We start from the raw sequence: 15,588 nt of genomic DNA on the forward strand, positions 1-15,588 counted from the left end.
GCTAGGTCCTGGACCCTTCTTTCGACCTGGGATAAAGGACTCGCGGGGGTGAACTACGCCGGGGCAGATAGCCACAGACAGTGCTCTAATTTTCGTATCCAAGATCCGGGCCCAAGGGCGTGTGCTTTGCCATTGTGCTGCCCAAAAAAAAAGAGCATGAGTTGGGAAATCCTTTTCCACTACAGAGTTGCAGATCATGATCGCTTGGCAACAAGCTCGAGTAGGCACGTAGACCTAAACCTCTTTCTCGCATGAATTTCTCGCATGAAGATATCCAAGGAGTTTCAAGCCAATACCGATGTTTCCTCGATCCACCTCGGACTTCGGCATCAACGCCAAATTTCTCAGTAGAATCAAGTATCGTGTCACCGCGGAAGCTGACCCCATGCCCGCCGCTCCTTGTCCTTGATCAATCGGCATTCTTCTGCATTCTTGAAGACGCTCCGGCATTCAATGGTCCAGGCTGGTAAGATGCCCCTTACAGCCAAATCAGGCTGCAAACACATAATTGTGAGTAAACCAGATGATCCACATCTGTACATACCTCGGTACATTCAATACATTCCATCAAGCTTGGAAGCTATCCTCCGGAGCCTATCGCTTAGAAGCAGGCTGCTTGGTCACTAGTCTCTGGCCCGAATTCAACAGATTCGCTGCCAGGTTCACCATATCGTCGAAAGTCTGCTTCACCCGGAAGCTTGTCCTTGACAAGAGCGCCGAAGCTTGCCAGTCCAAAGTGGGAAGCTATATTCAAGGATCTCATCATCAGGCTTCGGGTCAAGGTCATGCTGCACCTAAACGATTCCGCGGGCCTGGCGACTAACCATCTCCTCACGCCGTTCTTTGATCCCAGTAGGTCCGTAGCGGCGGTCATAAATTTTGTTTTTTTTTCTTCCCCTTTTCTGTGCTCATGAGTTAACAGTGCGCGGCAAGAATTGAAGAGGCCTGTAGCGGCGGCTCCCCGCCGGGTCGGAGATGGCTTAACACCGTGAGGTCATGATGAAATTGTGTAAATGGATGAGGACGGTGATAATGAACAGAAAACTATCTGATTTTTCGTTACTCAAAACTGGATAGTTAATTAACTACGTTAGTTTTGCTTATGTAAACTCGTTTATCGCCGAGGGATCGTCCGGAACTATTCTGTAATTCCGCAGTGGAGGTCTACTTTATGTTAATTCCGGTGCTGATGGCGGTATGCCAATAAGTACAGATTCATGTCTCGTGAACATCTTGGTCCATATGCTGCCGGGAGTCGTTCTCCAACAGCCTACAACAGCCTACGAAGCTCACACACTCCCTCAATAGCCCCTTGGTAACCATGCCCCTCGCAACGGCTGCCATCGCCGCTGCGGCGGTCAGTGTTCCCAGTCTGATGTACCTGAATGCAAAGCACCAGGTTGGGAAGGACCTTAACGCCCTCTTGACGGGCGTTGCTATGCAGAGAGATGTAAATGCCCGCCGTAAGCTACCGCTCTCTCCCCTTCATGGGCCAAAGCTCTGTTGCCCATTCAGACCCGTCCAGCTCGGCTTACTTGAAGGAACCCCAGTCAAGAAGAATCGAATCTCGCCGTGGTTCCGTTTTCAAGAGACCGTCCGCAAGTATTCCACCGCAGAGGCCATCTGGACTCCACAGCGGAGCTACTCTTTTTCTGAGGTATATACGCGATCCTGCCAATATGCCGCCTGGCTACTAGATCTCGGAGTCACACCTGGCGAGCTGGTCGTGCTGTACATGCAGAATTCACCAGATATGCTCTGCGTTTGGCTTGCCTGTTGGTCCCTCGGCTCTGCCCCAGCTTTTATCAACTACAATCTCTCTGGCGAAGCTTTGGCACACACCGTCCAGGTCAGTAAGGCCCAGGTGATCATTTCGGATGCAGATATCGCGCATAAACTGGATGCCGTGCAAGGATCCCTGGGTGCAGAACAAAGGATCGTGCCACTTGACGAGGCTGCGCAAGCCCAGGCCTTCCGGACAACCCCCGATGCGCCAGATGCTGCGTATGCAGCGGCTGTCAAGATGACGGACACCGCGCTCATGCTCTACACCAGGTTCTGACCCCCCTCTCACCCCACCAATTAACTACGGAAGAGACTGAGCTGACTGTCGCACTGGGGATAGCGGTACCTCGGGCTATCCCAAAGCCTGTCCTATGGCATATAGTATGGTGTGCACGGGTATGGCTGGCCGCCTCAGCAGCGGGCTGTGCACTACCCCAGGCCCCAACGGAGATCGATGGTACAATTGCATGCCTTTGGTAAGTTACCCACATTCTCCCCGCTTCTTATCGTTGGTCTCAAGGCCTTGGCAACTGACTGGTTTTGCATGTGTAAGTATCACGGAACGGGCGGTATTACGAGCATGATTGCAATCTGTGGTGGTATCACACTCTGCTTGGCGAAGAAGTTCAGCGTTACGAATTTTTGGAAGGAAATCCGCCAGTCGCGTGCAACCCTCTTCGTTTACGTTGGCGAGACCGCACGCTGTACGTTGTGGCCTCAACCCCTCTCTCCTTGTTGTCCGGAGCTAATTGGTAGCCAGACCTTCTTGGGGCGCCGCCTAGTCCTCTCGACAGAGCGCATAATGTCAAAGTCATATGGGGCAATGGAATGCGCCCGGATGTATGGACGGCCTTCCAGGAGCGTTTCGGCATCGAGTGCATCTGCGAGTTCTTCGGCGCGAGCGAGGGAGTGCTCGGCCTCCAGAACCAAGCACGCGGCCCGTTCCTTGCAACGGCCGTGGGGTACGAGGGCGGCTTGATGCGGTTCCTTCTGCGCAAAAAGTACTTCACGGCTGCTCTTGACCCCGAAACTGGGGAGCCCTTTCGTGACCCGACCACCGGATTGATCGTTGAGGCACCGCTCAGCGTCGGTGGGGAGCTCATGGTGCAGCTAGAAAATGAGAGCCAGTTCAGTGGATATTACGGTAACCCCGAGGCCACGGAGAAGCGGCTGGCGCGCGATGTGAGGCGCAAGGGTGATGTCTTCTACCGCACGGGCGACGCCCTGCGCCGGGATGAGGACGGCCGATGGTTCTTTATGGACCGCCTGGGGGATACCTTCCGGTGGAAGAGTGAGAATGTGAGTACAAGCGAGGTCTCGGCTGTTGTGGGTGCTTTACCGGGGATCCCAGAGGCCGTGGTCTATGGGGTCCTCGTGCCGCGCCACGATGGGCGAGCTGGATGTGCACGTCTGTATGCCCCCAACGGGCCATCCTCCTTAGATTATGCATCTCTGCTTCAGTAAGTTGCTTTAGTTTCCCGGCCTGCTGTCTAAGTGCCCTGGCTGATGCCCTTCTAGGTCCTTGCAAAAGAGCCTTCCCAAATATGCGGTTCCCTTGTTTCTCCGGGTTTCTAGCAAGCCCGCCGAGACAACCGGTAACAATAAATTCATCAAAACTGCGCTTCAGAAAGAGGGAGTCAACCCAGAGTTGGTGGACAAGGCTGATACGCTGATGTGGGCGCCCCCTGGGGCTCAGAAGTACGTTGAGTTCACACAGGCGGATTACGCTCGTCTGGAAGCTGGCCAGGCACGCCTGTGAGGGGGTTCCAGGCACTGGCTTCATTCCGTGGATGAATCTTGTGAATTATCATTGTATATTGCACACTCTATGTCCTCCACACCCCTCCCAGCCAGGGCGACAAGATCGCAATCCGCGAATACTTGTCTCCATGTTATAGTAGGCTCGAGGATTATTACTGGAAGTAGTGTCCTGACAATAAAGGGTATTCTAGACCTATGCTGCAAGACGGGAACAAAGGGCTCGTACTACTCTATGAAGCCAAAAAATTTCATCCAATTTAGTTTATGAAGGATTTGGTGATGCCGCAGTATATAGAACGGTGGCAACCTGTTGGTTTATAACAGGCATGGGAAACAGGGTCATCTTTCGGCCCACTGCGCGACTGCGGCGCACTTGCCACCGATTCCCATGCCAAGGTACTCCTCAACAATACCCCAGAGTCACCTTCCCCTAATCTGGGGAACCCCCGCCTCAAGGGAGCTTCCGGAGTTGCCGAGTTGGTGTGAACATAGAATTATAGACCGAGGTTGACCGGAATGCGGCTTCCCCGAAGCTCCAACACCGAATCCCGGTGGATTTATTCCGCTCACGCCGGGGGATAATTCTTAGTATGCTACAATATCCCCCCAACGGAGCAAGAAAATAGTCAACGAATTTCTCTCAGTTCCTCACCACAATGGCACCAACATTTAGCACCCCGCCGCCCAAAGTCACCTTCTTTGACCTGCAATTCCCCAGCCCTGGCGTGCTCCTCGCTACAATCAACCGTGAAAGGCGTATGAATGCGTTACCCATGGGAGCTCATGACGAAGGCACGGCACTCTGGAACTGGTTGGACTCCGAGCCTTCGATGCGGGTGGGCGTCATTACCGGCAAAGGGACCAAGGCGTTTTGCGCTGGCGCCGACCTCCTCGAGCAGCGCGATTCCAGCAAGGACGTTGGTAACTCTCAACCCAAGGGTACTCAGAAAATAGCTGAGGGCGGATTCGCGGGTCTGACCTCGCGCCGGGGAAAGAAGCCTGTCATTGCGGCGGTCAACGGACTTGCGCTCGGCGGGGGGGTTTGAAATTTGTTTGAGCTGGTAGGGTCCTCTCCCTTTCCCGCTGGTTCTCCGGTATTTGAAGACCAGACACTAACATCGCTCTGTGCTGTGTAGTGACCTTGTCGTCGCCTCCCCCCAGGCGCAATTCGCTCTTCCCGAGGTCCTGCGAGGACTTTATGCCGGTGCTGGGGGACTTGCGCGAGTGGTCCGGAATTGTGGTATGCAGATCGGTACTGAGATCGCCTTGACGGGGCGTCGGCTTACCACTGAGGAGGCTGTCAAATATAACCTGGTTAACAGGGTGGCTGCTACTCCCGAGAGCACGCTGCCCGAGGCATTAGAGCTCGCCAAGTCGATTGCAAGCATGTCTCCGGATGCTATCATTGTTTCGCGCGCGGGATTACGGGAGGCCTGGGAGACTGGAAATGTCCTTGAAGCCATCCGCACGACCGCAGACCGGTACTCGGACGCTCTACGCTCTTCGGAGAATCTACGCATTGGCCTAGAGGCGTTTGCTCAGAAGAAGCAGCCACAGTGGGTGCCTTCTAAGCTGTAGAGTAATGTTGAGGTTGAAGGGTGCTTTTTTGCGTCTTCTATCTACGGCCCGTGCTTCTTCCACGACTCGATAAGGTCGTTGGTTCCTCGGGATCCAGTGGTTCCTAGACTCGCCTCATCTTTCGCCGGGACCATTCCAGCGTGGCAAGAATTCGAAGGTCCTATAGCTATTACCGATCATCCCGTGCAAGTTAATCAATGAAATTCACACGCTTTTGCAAGCAAAAATGTTCACCCCCACATGGGGCACCGACCCGCACCGGCGTAATGACTCTTCTCTCGTTCCTCCCGACGTTCAGCAAATCACAGGCCATATCTTACTGAAACAAGTGGTATCGGCTCCAATGGCTCAGTATCATAGACGTGATGGCTTCTGAATGCGTTCTACGCTACGCTCGATTGTCAAAGGTAGTCTGCAGATATGTCCTGACTATATAACCGGAAAGGTGGCAACTGCGGATAGATATAGGAATCGTGAAAACTTTTCGAAACACTTGAGGAATTCATTATTTGAAAATTGAATATCGCAGTTATTGCGGTTAGACAGGCGGGAAGAAGTCCCGCTCCAGCATGGAGCACCAGATCTTGAACTGGGTAGTTGTCTGCAGCATCGCGAGAGGTATCTGTCATTTGCTGGTAGGGGTGGCACGTCTCATCACGGCCCGCCCTGGTACAGTGGAGTTGGCATGCAGATCATGATGAGTTGGTACATGGCATGGAGCTTTCGTTCAATCGTCTGGATTTTCAAGCAAGATATGACTCCAAAAGGCTTTGGAGCACAACGTCCGGCTCTAACAACAATAGTTCGGGGCCCCAGTCCTGAAAAAGGGATGTCTCGTCTGACACGCCTCCCGCATTCGACACGGAGAAAGGCTCAGTCAAAGATTCGGTTTTTTCGACCGAGGAGGGGGAACATGTCGAGGAGGGTCCATCCGGCTGTTGTCCTCTCTCGGGGGCATGCATACGCACCTCGGCATCAAGGACTGGTGGCGACGACTTGGGCCGACCAATGCATGGCTGCCGGTCAAATGGAAGATCTGCGTCTTGAGGGAAAGAGCCTTTAGCCAAAGCTGCATCCATCGCGAGGATAAGGCGAAGGTAAGCTTTAGGGCTGCGGGCTAAGATATCTCCCCAGCTCATAACGCCAGAATCCGGCGCCATCAAGCGCGCCTCAAGGCTGATACGGTGAGCAGCACTCAGGACAAGGTCCGTGTTGTCGTAGAGCGACTGGTAGACTCTCATCGCTTCAAGAACGACCCCCAACTTGCCATACCCCATGGTGGACTCGTCGTTAGCTAATGTATGATCCAACAGATTCAAGAGAAACGGTTGGACGGTACATGTCACACTGCGCAAATTTAGCTTCAACTATCTCCAACCAGGTAGGTGAACAGTACGCACGCGCTTGTTGGGAGATATTTGACCAGATCTAGTTTCACCAGCTCGCGAAGCAGCTCAGTTATAGCGCCGGTGGATTCTTGAACTTCATTTTGATTGCGGCTGATTTGGAGTTTATCCTCACAGCCGCTTTGGTTGCATTCTACTTCCAGTTGGAGCTCATAGTTGGTCAACAGAATTAACGCGGAGCTATCATGGTCAACCTGTGTGCCGGTCGGAGTGGGGGTCAATCAGAAGAAACATACTGGGAATACATCTGTAACAGATGCGAAAACAAGACGATCGCTTTATTTGATTGATGGTGTCTCTGGGCCGATAACAGTCGTCTTGCAAAATCCCGTTGCCATGAAGTAATGCTATCACGGAGGCGGGCGATACGGCTGAACTTGTGTGATCGAGGCTCGGACAGCGAATGAGTCGGTGTGATGGGGGGGATAGACGAGGACGAGAATATCTGTCAAGTTGGAACATAGCTCGCATAGTGAGACGGTGATGATAAGAAGGAGGCGTCGCAATCTGGGGTGGTGAGCCGTTGGCTCGTCAAGGGCGCCCGCAATATCATCCACCGTCAACCTGTCGTTCTCAAAGTCAAAGATCTCCCGCGTAATAAGAATAGCAACAGACAACAAACATCAGCACATATGCATCGGCACAGGGTGACCTGGAAATCCTGGCCCTGCCGGGTGACACTCCATCAGAAACAACTTGCTAACTTGGACCGCAATAAGCTCGGGCTTCAATTCACCAGCCCACTGGGAGATTGGGTAGCGATATAAACAAGTGACGAAAGGAAACAGGTAAAAGTTTCATCGTGGGCCAGGCTGTACGTGGGAATCCAATGGACGGCGGGAGATAAATGCAAGGGAGCTCCATTTAGTTAGTTATGGGGCCTCAGTGAAGCCGAAAACCCTGACTTATACGATAGGGCTTGGCCGGGAGAATATAAAAGCATAGCGATGGTATCCATTGGGACTGCAATTTTCCTCCAAAGTCTCCAACTATGACCTCCACACCTGCAGCAGTGGTGACAGGCGCCGCCTGAGGAATCGGGCAGGCCACCGCAATCGAACTGGCCCGTGTGGGCTACAATATCATCCTGTGGGATTTGAATGAGCAAGGAATGCACGAGACAGCCCAGCAAATTGAAAAGCTTGGCCAGCAAACCAAGGTTCAGGTTGTTGACGTTTCCGATGCAAAGCAAGCGGAGGAGGCGAGTCGGAGTGCACGAGCCGGCGGATTTACAGTGCGTGCGGTGGTCGCAGCGGCCGGGATTGTTCGACTGGACTCTCTCCGCAACCCAGATCCTGTGAGCGCACAGCAGATGATGGCAGTCAATGTTGACGGAGTCTACAATACGCTTCAAGTCTGGACGTAGGATCTGGTGGCTGGGGGTTCCGAGTCGTCCGCCCTCATCGTCGGGTCAACTGAGGGGTTCAAGGGTGCTCCAGCGCTAAACACCTACTGCAGAAGCAAAGCGGCCGTCCTCGGAATCGCACGGGCGGCAGCGCTAGAACTGGGGCCCCTCGGAGTTCGAGTGAACACGATCCAACCAGGAACTATTCGCACACCCATGTACCAGCCGGAGAAGATGGGTCCAGGGGCATGCGAGCTGGCCACAGAGCTTCAGCGCAGAACGCCTCTTCGCCGCGTCGGCCAACCGGAAGAGGTTGCCAAGGTTGCTCGCTTTTTGATTTCGGCCGATGCAAGCTATAACTTAACTAGTTAGTTATCACAGGTGCGGAATTAGTCATAGACGGAGGGCTGACCTCGGGACAGTTTGAGAGCGAGTCAGCGCTGACAAGGCTTCCCCCACTGTGGGGAAAGCCGGGGGAAGGATTAGGGCTTCGGTGCCGCGACATTCCGGTGTTTATATGTAGACACATGTCATAGTACAGTCGAGTACAGTTCGAACCTGTAAATTCAAAGTTCTTCTGGTCTTTCTTCCTCTATGGCGCCCAAACACACACTTTCTGCCCTTGAGTGGCTCAGTGTTGGAAGTGCCGCGTTGAAAACCTGTGCGTAAATCCTGGCTGTACTCTTGGATTAGTCCGGTTGACCATTGCAGTGTCCCTGGGGTTCTTGTCCCTGTTCGTGATCCCTTTCCAGCGGTCCAAGGGCCCACCCACATTTTCGCAACACCTCGCCTACACCATTTCCCGTACCTACACCACGAACTTTTCCCCAAAATCTATCGTGTAAGGATTCGATGAACTCTATTGCTCCCCGGAAACCAAGGTCAGGATTGATTGGGATAAAGCGCTACCTCCCCAACGACCGGGGAATGTTACCAGAAGTTCGTTACGTCCCAGGGGCTAAACGCAAAGACGGTCACACTCCCTGACGGCACCAAAGCACACTGGCTCGGTGACCCAACAGCGGAGAAGATCCTGCTCTTTTTCCATGGTATGTCCGGCATCCATCCAGTCGAGAACAAGATCGCTAACGTGGCATTGAGGTGGTGGTTACCTCGTGTACGCCACCGATGGCCACTTTCACCTTCTCCACGAGAGCCTTAAGGCCGTAGAGCAGCAGGGTGGTAAACTCGCCGTCCTGTTTCTAGAGTACGGTATGTTCTCTCCGCTGCCCATGCTATCACAAGGCATCTGTTGATTAGGACACCTTGCCGGTAGATGTCAGTCTGGACGCGCCGTACCCCCGGCAGTTACAGCAAGCGACGGCCTTGCTACAGTACACTTTGACAGAACTTCAGAAGAAGCCTGAACAGGTTGGTGATCTCTCCATCCCAACAAAGTGAAACTCGCTAACTCCTCCAGATCCTTTTGGCCGGTGATTCTGCGGGAGGTAACCTTGCGTTGGCTCTGCTATCACACCTAAGTCATCCGCATCCTCAAGTAGATGCTGTCAACCTCTCTGCTAGTCTTAGTGGTACCGCACTGCTTTCGCCCTGGGTGACCTTTGAGACCACATCAGAATCGATGAAAGCCAATGCGCACCGCGATGCGCTTGCTATTCCGGCACTCCACAAGTGGGCCTCACTTTTTAGGGGCTCTGCACCATCTGATCCGTATCTGGAGCCCCTCTCGGCCCCTGCCAATTGGTGGCAGCCCCTACTGACAAAGAAAGTCCTGATTACGGCCGGTGCTGATGAGATATTTGTCGATGATATCCAGAAGTTTGCAGCGCAGCTGAGCAGCGCTTCCAAAGATGTCGAAATGCATACCACAACTGGAGAGCCTCATGATTATCTTGTGATGGAGTTTTTGATGGGACACCCGCGGACCCAGCAGCGGGATATATTCGAGAAATGGGTCTGTGACAGTGTACTGACATAGTTTCAGGCGTTGTGCATGTCCGAGAACGTGGACATGAATTTCATCCTGTATGCCCCGAGCCATTGACAACGATAACGGGACGACAATATTTCAATCGTCAAATACCACATATCCGTGGCGTGTCCAGCACACAAGTCGCAAGATCATGTCAGACAGCCTAACTGAAAAAGCGCCTCTTCATAAACAATTTCTATACCCCTGACAAAGGCGGGCATCATCTGCACGGGGCCTAGACCGCAATAGCTCCCTTAAATGGACCTGTCACAGTACCCATATTGAAGACGCCCTGCTGTGCTTATTGCGAGGAATATTCTGGTGGTACGAGATCGAAATAGGCACCATTGGCAAGCATTCAAATTACGAACAAATGTGCTCGTGAAACGGGGTTTCCGTGAGGTGTGATCAACGCCCTTAGTGGATTTAGAATTCCCTTTAGGGAGGCCCCTTGCATCGCATATGAAGACCCGTAAAATCTTTGCCCACGGGGTCAGTCGCTACGAGTAAGACCGTGTAGGAAGCAGCAGCGAGATCGAAGCTGGAAGAAAATAATGTTGGAACTTAGGGGTAAGTCGGTATTATCCCGTTCGATAAATAACCCTCGATAGAGCGGCGGATAGAGCTGCAGTCTCATTTTCCCGAGTCAACAATAGACGCACATTACAAGTTCACACATGTACGTGCATGAGTATATAGATCTCACGAGTTCCGAGATAAGCTAGTCGGCTTTCCAAGAGAAAAAGGAGCGAGCCCGCTAGGTAAGAATAACACTCGCTTTCCTGGAGCCAAGCGCGGTGTCGGGGCCTGCTTCGTTCTACGCTTGTCAGATATGGAGATGGATCAGAGTGGAGAAAACCCCATGACTACTGACCCTAGGCAAAGCCTACCAACGAGGTAGTGGATTCAGTGATACTGTATGACATGACTATACTTGCAATAATCCACAAAATGGCGGTCGACCCGGCGGACCCGCCTCCAGTGGAGCGAATGGCAGCTAAGCAGGCGCGAGCATACAAGGCAACCTATTACGACCAGAATCTACGGCAGATACCCCCTGGGCAGTGCTTCGATGCGGCGATTAAAGATGGCACGAACACGGGTTTCATGACATTCAGCGACGATCTGATCTGACTGTAAATGAAGCGACGATGGAGTTGACTTGATCATACGGGCACTCCAAGCATCCTGGCCAAGGCCAACAACTTCCAACTTTACAGGGATGGACATATATACCTCCGTACCATATTTCCTTTCAAACACGATCCTTCATATCAAAATCCGTCATGTAATACACTGTTCATATTCGGACAAGTATAGTAGACAGCGAAGTTCGGAGTCTCGCCTCCTGGACCGGAATGTGGGCGCCGCGAGAGCATGAGAAGTGCTCAATTGGCTTCACTGCTACCTTCATCCACCATTGCCACTTTAATGATAGTTTTCCGCGGGAAGAAAGATATGAGTGGCCTAATACTATCCTCCATGTTCAGTGCCTCATAGACCGAGTCTACCCTGCGATCACTATAATAAAAAACTTAACTCAAAGGGCTGAGGCTCTGTCGCATTTGGATCGAGGACCCCTTTCTAAAGCAAAACATTCCTAAAGCAGCACTCGCCGCTTTCAAAAAAGGGTATGCGGAGCCTTTGTGGCTTAGCAGAGCTCCAAGAGTGTGGGCGGCCAAGGCTCCAAGACCCGTATAGGCCGCGGCATTTCCAGAAGATAAATGCGATATTGAATTTTAAGACCTGATTCTACATTTCTCGCTCTTCATATAACCTTCCTGTCTTTCTAAATACAACAAATCACCAGATAAAACTATCCAATAATCCATGGAAATGTCCGAAATATCTGTTGACGGCCAAGAGTCGAAGGCAGTTCCATGCTACCACGACCAACTTCCGCCATACCGTTCAAAACAGCCAAACCAAGATATGCTCACCTCTATTATTGAGACAGAGCATACTCGCCGAATACTAAAACAACGAATAGATGATTTTATAGAAGAGACCGAAGACTTAATTGCGAGGGAGCCAACCGATAAATCAAGCCGGCTTGCATCGGCAAAATGGTTGCAAAAGTGCGGTGAAAACTTCAAAGGCATGGGACCGATCATGATCAAAGCAGCAGGTATTCAGGAAAAATGGGCCGGTGAGAACGGCGGTCTCTATATCGCCCTATCAAAACCCACTGAGAGTGAGTTCAACCAGACGAAGTCTTTTTTGATGCGATACGCGAACCAGCAGTTACGACATGCCCCAGTGGAAGATCATCAAGGCGGCAGCCATTGCAATGACACAGATTCTGGCAACAAGTTTCAAAGCGCTCCGTTGACCGAGTATGGAAAAGGAGCTGGAGATTATGCCCACGACTCTATATGCTCTTGTGACCGGGTCTCCAATCTCGCGACAACGGCGGATCACATCAATGAAAAAAGTTGACAGAAACCTTCGCCCTCATGATAAGGCCGATATATTAACACGGACTGATCGGGCTGAAACACAAAGTCCCCTAAGAGCCTTTGGAAGAGAATCGTGAGGCATTAAGCTCGGCATTGCTATCGGGATGAATGCCTTCGGAGTGATTGGGTCGTGATAGACCCACTGATTCAAGTCGGTGCCTGTACATCGTGCTTTTTTCTGCTTATATTACCTCTACAAAGATAGAGTTGCTAAGGAGAGTGGCTTCTTCCTTAGCGTAATGCATTCTTACTACTTCTGGTCCTTCTTCAGCTTCCTAACGCATCCCATACAGCATCAGCATCAATACACTCTTTAAAAAGGGTCCTATCCTCTTCAGGCCTTCCCATCTACATAAGGTCTTCAAATATTTTAGTATATTCCAGACCGGTCTAATAGGGTTAAGATCAGGCCAGCGTACAGGCCAATCTTCAACGTACATCCCGTGCTCTTTAACCCAGACCTGTATATCTTTCGCTATATGCATCTTTTTGGTGTCTTGCTAAAATATTCTTTCAGGTTAATACGATCGAGGCCGGGGGAGAGGTGTAGGAGAAAGTATAAAATTGTTGGGTGGCTGTTAGGGTATAATGGGACTGAATGCACACAGACTTTTGCGAATGCCCAGGGAAGCCCCATATTGCGTTCCTTAAGCCTTCATACACTTCTAACTGAAGTAAATGAATATTCATGGAGTATCCGAAAATGTAACTTGTATGTTATCGTTAGACTATCAGAGCCAAGTCGCTCCATTGATTGTTGAAGCTCCCTTATCTACTGCTCAGCGTAATACGCATAATCCTGGTTCAACAAGTAGAAAGGACTAGGCTCTGGCTCACCGCTGCCACCATACCACGTAGGGGTACTCAATGCCTTGGGCTTGTCCGCAATACGGTCGTTCGTAAAGACAGTCTCAAAGGTCTTGGCCCACTGCACGCGGTTGTTTAGCCCCTCCAGACCCCAAAGCTCCTGCAGAAAGTGTAGGATAGAGCTATGTGTGTAGGCCGAGTTGTCGGCGTATATAGTGCCTTGGTCATGGATAAGGGTGTTGGCAGGAATATAAGGAGAGATCAGGAAAGCAGGTACACTATCGGTGTAGGTATTGGGTTAGTTATGGCTGTATCCTTTGTGGAAACATCGTATGTATAACATCGTATGTATATTGGAGGAGCAAGCCTACCGGACGCCTAGACGCGAGAAATCATAGGTGACATTGTGACCGTCGGATTTGCCGGTGAATGCGATGCCGTCCTCAGGCTTCGGGATGTTCATAGGCGGAGCAACATGATCAGCGAAACCGCCATGCTCATCAAAGTTGATAATTAGCAGACTGCGTTTCGTCAGCAATGTGTCGATGTTGACTGACGGTTAGAAAACTCACACGTTGTCCCAGTATTTGGAGCTTCGGAGAGCGTCGTACAGGTGCTTGACCATTTGCTCACCAGAAGCCATGGGACTAGTTGGATGCATTGAGTCAATGGTGCAGCATTCTGGGTTGATATAAGAGAAAGTGGGCAGGGTGCCGTCCTTCAGGTCCTTGTAAAACTCGCTGGCGTGAGCGAGTTGACCCATGGCGTTGTCCTGAACCCACTGTACAGAGTTAGATACGCTTAAATGAAACGGACGATGCGACAAGTATAGCGGGTATGGTGATTACCTTGTACATGAAGGCATCGATAATGTCCGTTTCGTAGTACTGTTTCCATTGTTTTAGCATCAATCGATTCCAGTCTCTCCGGATTATTCTCGACCAAACCCACGTTCTTCCAAGAGATATTTTTTTTGCTCAGGGACTCAAATACAGATGTAGCGCAGGTAGTGCCGGTCACATTATTCCAAAATCCCGCCGATTGATCGGTATTATCGACAAAGCCGCATGAGGATCCAGAGGTAGCAAACTGACGGTTCACGTTGGTAGGGCCCGGGTGTTCAGCAAACTAGGACGGTCAGCACGAATCCCAAGCTCACGACTTCGTGATTTGAGGCTCTGTTTCAGTACTCACATACGAATCGAAGAACCCGAAGTTCTTGGCCAGTTCCGCGAGAAGCGCAGTCTTTTTTTCATCATACGCCTTGATGACGAACGAGGCATCGCCGGGGGTTTCGCTGTACTTCTCAGACTGCCGCTCAATAAAGCCACCCATGTTAGGGACATCTGTGCTTGTGGGATTCCACTTGCGGAAGATCTCGTAGCTGACACCTGCAAAGTTGTGATCCGGGTCTTTGAGCGGCACTTCGGTCTCGTAAGGTTTGGCGCAGATCTCTAATGGCTCGCCCCAAACAGTCCAGTTTGGATTGGTATACTCATTGCAGAAGGAGATATTGCGCAAGTTGTCAATGTCCGGATGGAAATCCCAGTAGCCCGCAATATTGTCGAAGGAATGGTTCTCAAGGGTGAGGTAAACAACATGTTTGATCTGTATGTAAATAGGATAAGCTATGGAATCTTCACAGCATCCCGGGGGGCTAATCAGAACTGAGTACGCACGTTCTCACGAAGCTTGCCCCAGACATCCTGATGGCCCGTTGGCAGCGCAGAAGTCGACGCAATAAGACTAGCCAGACCAGCCACAGTAAAAGACCTCATTGTCGACTCTCTTAGACAATAATAAGCACAGGAAATCTGTAACTACGGTGAGCCGTGCTCTCTATTCCCTAGTAGGCAGCCTATTTGAACGAAGGATAGACTCTATATTTATAGGGTGGATATGTCAAGTTTCCGTTCTACGACGCCAGCTATCCTCTTTGATTCCCGCTAAGGTCGCTCTTCCAAGGTCGGTGTTCTCGGTCATTGTGCGAGATGAGAAGCCACGCGCCACTTTGGCGAGCATCTAGGGATGAAGCTAACGAGCACGAGGGCGACTTCCGACGCTACTAGTGGGACTATGGAACAGAGTGTTCGTACCAACCCTATCACGTTTACGACTTACAGGATCTAACACGATCCACAAGACCTACGCAACTGACGCCCGATACTTAGTGCGGTGGATACTGAATTAGCCGACTAATCCTACTGGGCTGTTGCCTGGGAGTTAGACAGAGGGAACAAAGCAGGTAGCCCCAATATGGAATTGGTATGCTATCTCGACTCTATAGTACCAAAGGCCATCATCTGTCTGATCAGGAGATGATCAGCCTGCGCTAAAGCAGCGCCTCCTTCGGAAGGAAAACTGGATGTTCGATCAGGCCGCATGTACTAACTGTAGGCTAGCTTCTAGAGCCTATGATCCCTCGCTTCTATGCGGTCTAATGTTCGACGGGTCAAATCAATTCGAGGTGGGGCCTCCCTTGTGCCTGATCGAATATATCAGCCAATCACAGAT

The 15,588-nt window shown here is 51.4% G+C and overlaps 8 protein-coding genes across 8 annotated transcripts; 6 read left to right on the forward strand and 2 right to left on the reverse strand.

Annotated features, from left to right (window-relative positions):
- Positions 1–1,321: 1,321 nt before the first annotated feature.
- N7468_004482 (uncharacterized protein) lies at positions 1,322–3,544 on the forward strand (the record flags this gene model as incomplete). The annotated part of the gene is made up of 5 exons (XM_058473779.1): positions 1,322–2,055; positions 2,126–2,261; positions 2,339–2,489; positions 2,546–3,245; positions 3,304–3,544. The coding sequence occupies 5 exons, from the start codon at positions 1,322–1,324 to the stop codon at positions 3,542–3,544; spliced, it is 1,962 nt and encodes a 653-aa protein (XP_058332782.1).
- Positions 3,545–4,202: 658 nt separating this feature from the next.
- N7468_004483 (enoyl-CoA hydratase/isomerase family protein) lies at positions 4,203–5,124 on the forward strand (the record flags this gene model as incomplete). Its single annotated transcript, XM_058473780.1, has 3 exons — positions 4,203–4,559; positions 4,612–4,640; positions 4,683–5,124. The coding sequence occupies 3 exons, from the start codon at positions 4,203–4,205 to the stop codon at positions 5,122–5,124; spliced, it is 828 nt and encodes a 275-aa protein (XP_058332783.1).
- Positions 5,125–5,867: 743 nt separating this feature from the next.
- On the reverse strand, positions 5,868–6,777 carry N7468_004484 (transcription factor domain-containing protein; the record flags this gene model as incomplete). Its single annotated transcript, XM_058473781.1, has 3 exons — positions 5,868–6,471; positions 6,525–6,710; positions 6,767–6,777. The coding sequence occupies 3 exons, from the start codon at positions 6,775–6,777 to the stop codon at positions 5,868–5,870; spliced, it is 801 nt and encodes a 266-aa protein (XP_058332784.1).
- Positions 6,778–7,641: 864 nt separating this feature from the next.
- Positions 7,642–8,247, forward strand: N7468_004485 (SDR family NAD(P)-dependent oxidoreductase; the record flags this gene model as incomplete). Its single annotated transcript, XM_058473782.1, is given in 2 exon segments — positions 7,642–7,884; positions 7,897–8,247. The coding sequence occupies 2 exon segments, from the start codon at positions 7,642–7,644 to the stop codon at positions 8,245–8,247; spliced, it is 594 nt and encodes a 197-aa protein (XP_058332785.1).
- Positions 8,248–8,469: 222 nt separating this feature from the next.
- On the forward strand, positions 8,470–9,880 carry N7468_004486 (alpha/beta-hydrolase; the record flags this gene model as incomplete). Its single annotated transcript, XM_058473783.1, has 7 exons — positions 8,470–8,536; positions 8,587–8,716; positions 8,779–8,924; positions 8,977–9,087; positions 9,152–9,246; positions 9,296–9,790; positions 9,821–9,880. The coding sequence occupies 7 exons, from the start codon at positions 8,470–8,472 to the stop codon at positions 9,878–9,880; spliced, it is 1,104 nt and encodes a 367-aa protein (XP_058332786.1).
- An 879-nt stretch (positions 9,881–10,759) lies between these two features.
- Positions 10,760–10,942, forward strand: N7468_004487 (uncharacterized protein; the record flags this gene model as incomplete). The annotated part of the gene is made up of 1 exon (XM_058473784.1): positions 10,760–10,942. One exon carries the CDS (start codon positions 10,760–10,762, stop codon positions 10,940–10,942), a length of 183 nt encoding a protein of 60 aa, XP_058332787.1.
- Positions 10,943–11,644: 702 nt separating this feature from the next.
- N7468_004488 (uncharacterized protein) lies at positions 11,645–12,247 on the forward strand (the record flags this gene model as incomplete). Its single annotated transcript, XM_058473785.1, has 1 exon — positions 11,645–12,247. One exon carries the CDS (start codon positions 11,645–11,647, stop codon positions 12,245–12,247), a length of 603 nt encoding a protein of 200 aa, XP_058332788.1.
- Positions 12,248–13,039: 792 nt separating this feature from the next.
- Positions 13,040–14,852, reverse strand: N7468_004489 (uncharacterized protein; the record flags this gene model as incomplete). The annotated part of the gene is made up of 7 exons (XM_058473786.1): positions 13,040–13,352; positions 13,446–13,595; positions 13,647–13,855; positions 13,923–13,961; positions 14,026–14,202; positions 14,269–14,682; positions 14,754–14,852. 7 exons carry the CDS (start codon positions 14,850–14,852, stop codon positions 13,040–13,042), a joined length of 1,401 nt encoding a protein of 466 aa, XP_058332789.1.
- Positions 14,853–15,588: the final 736 nt, after the last annotated feature.

Source organism: Penicillium chermesinum (genome assembly GCF_028974085.1).
Source record: "Penicillium chermesinum strain IBT 19713 chromosome Unknown utg000003l:1.0-5111272.0:1.0-5115320.0, whole genome shotgun sequence".
NCBI classification, from domain to species: Eukaryota; Fungi; Ascomycota; class Eurotiomycetes; order Eurotiales; family Aspergillaceae; genus Penicillium; species Penicillium chermesinum.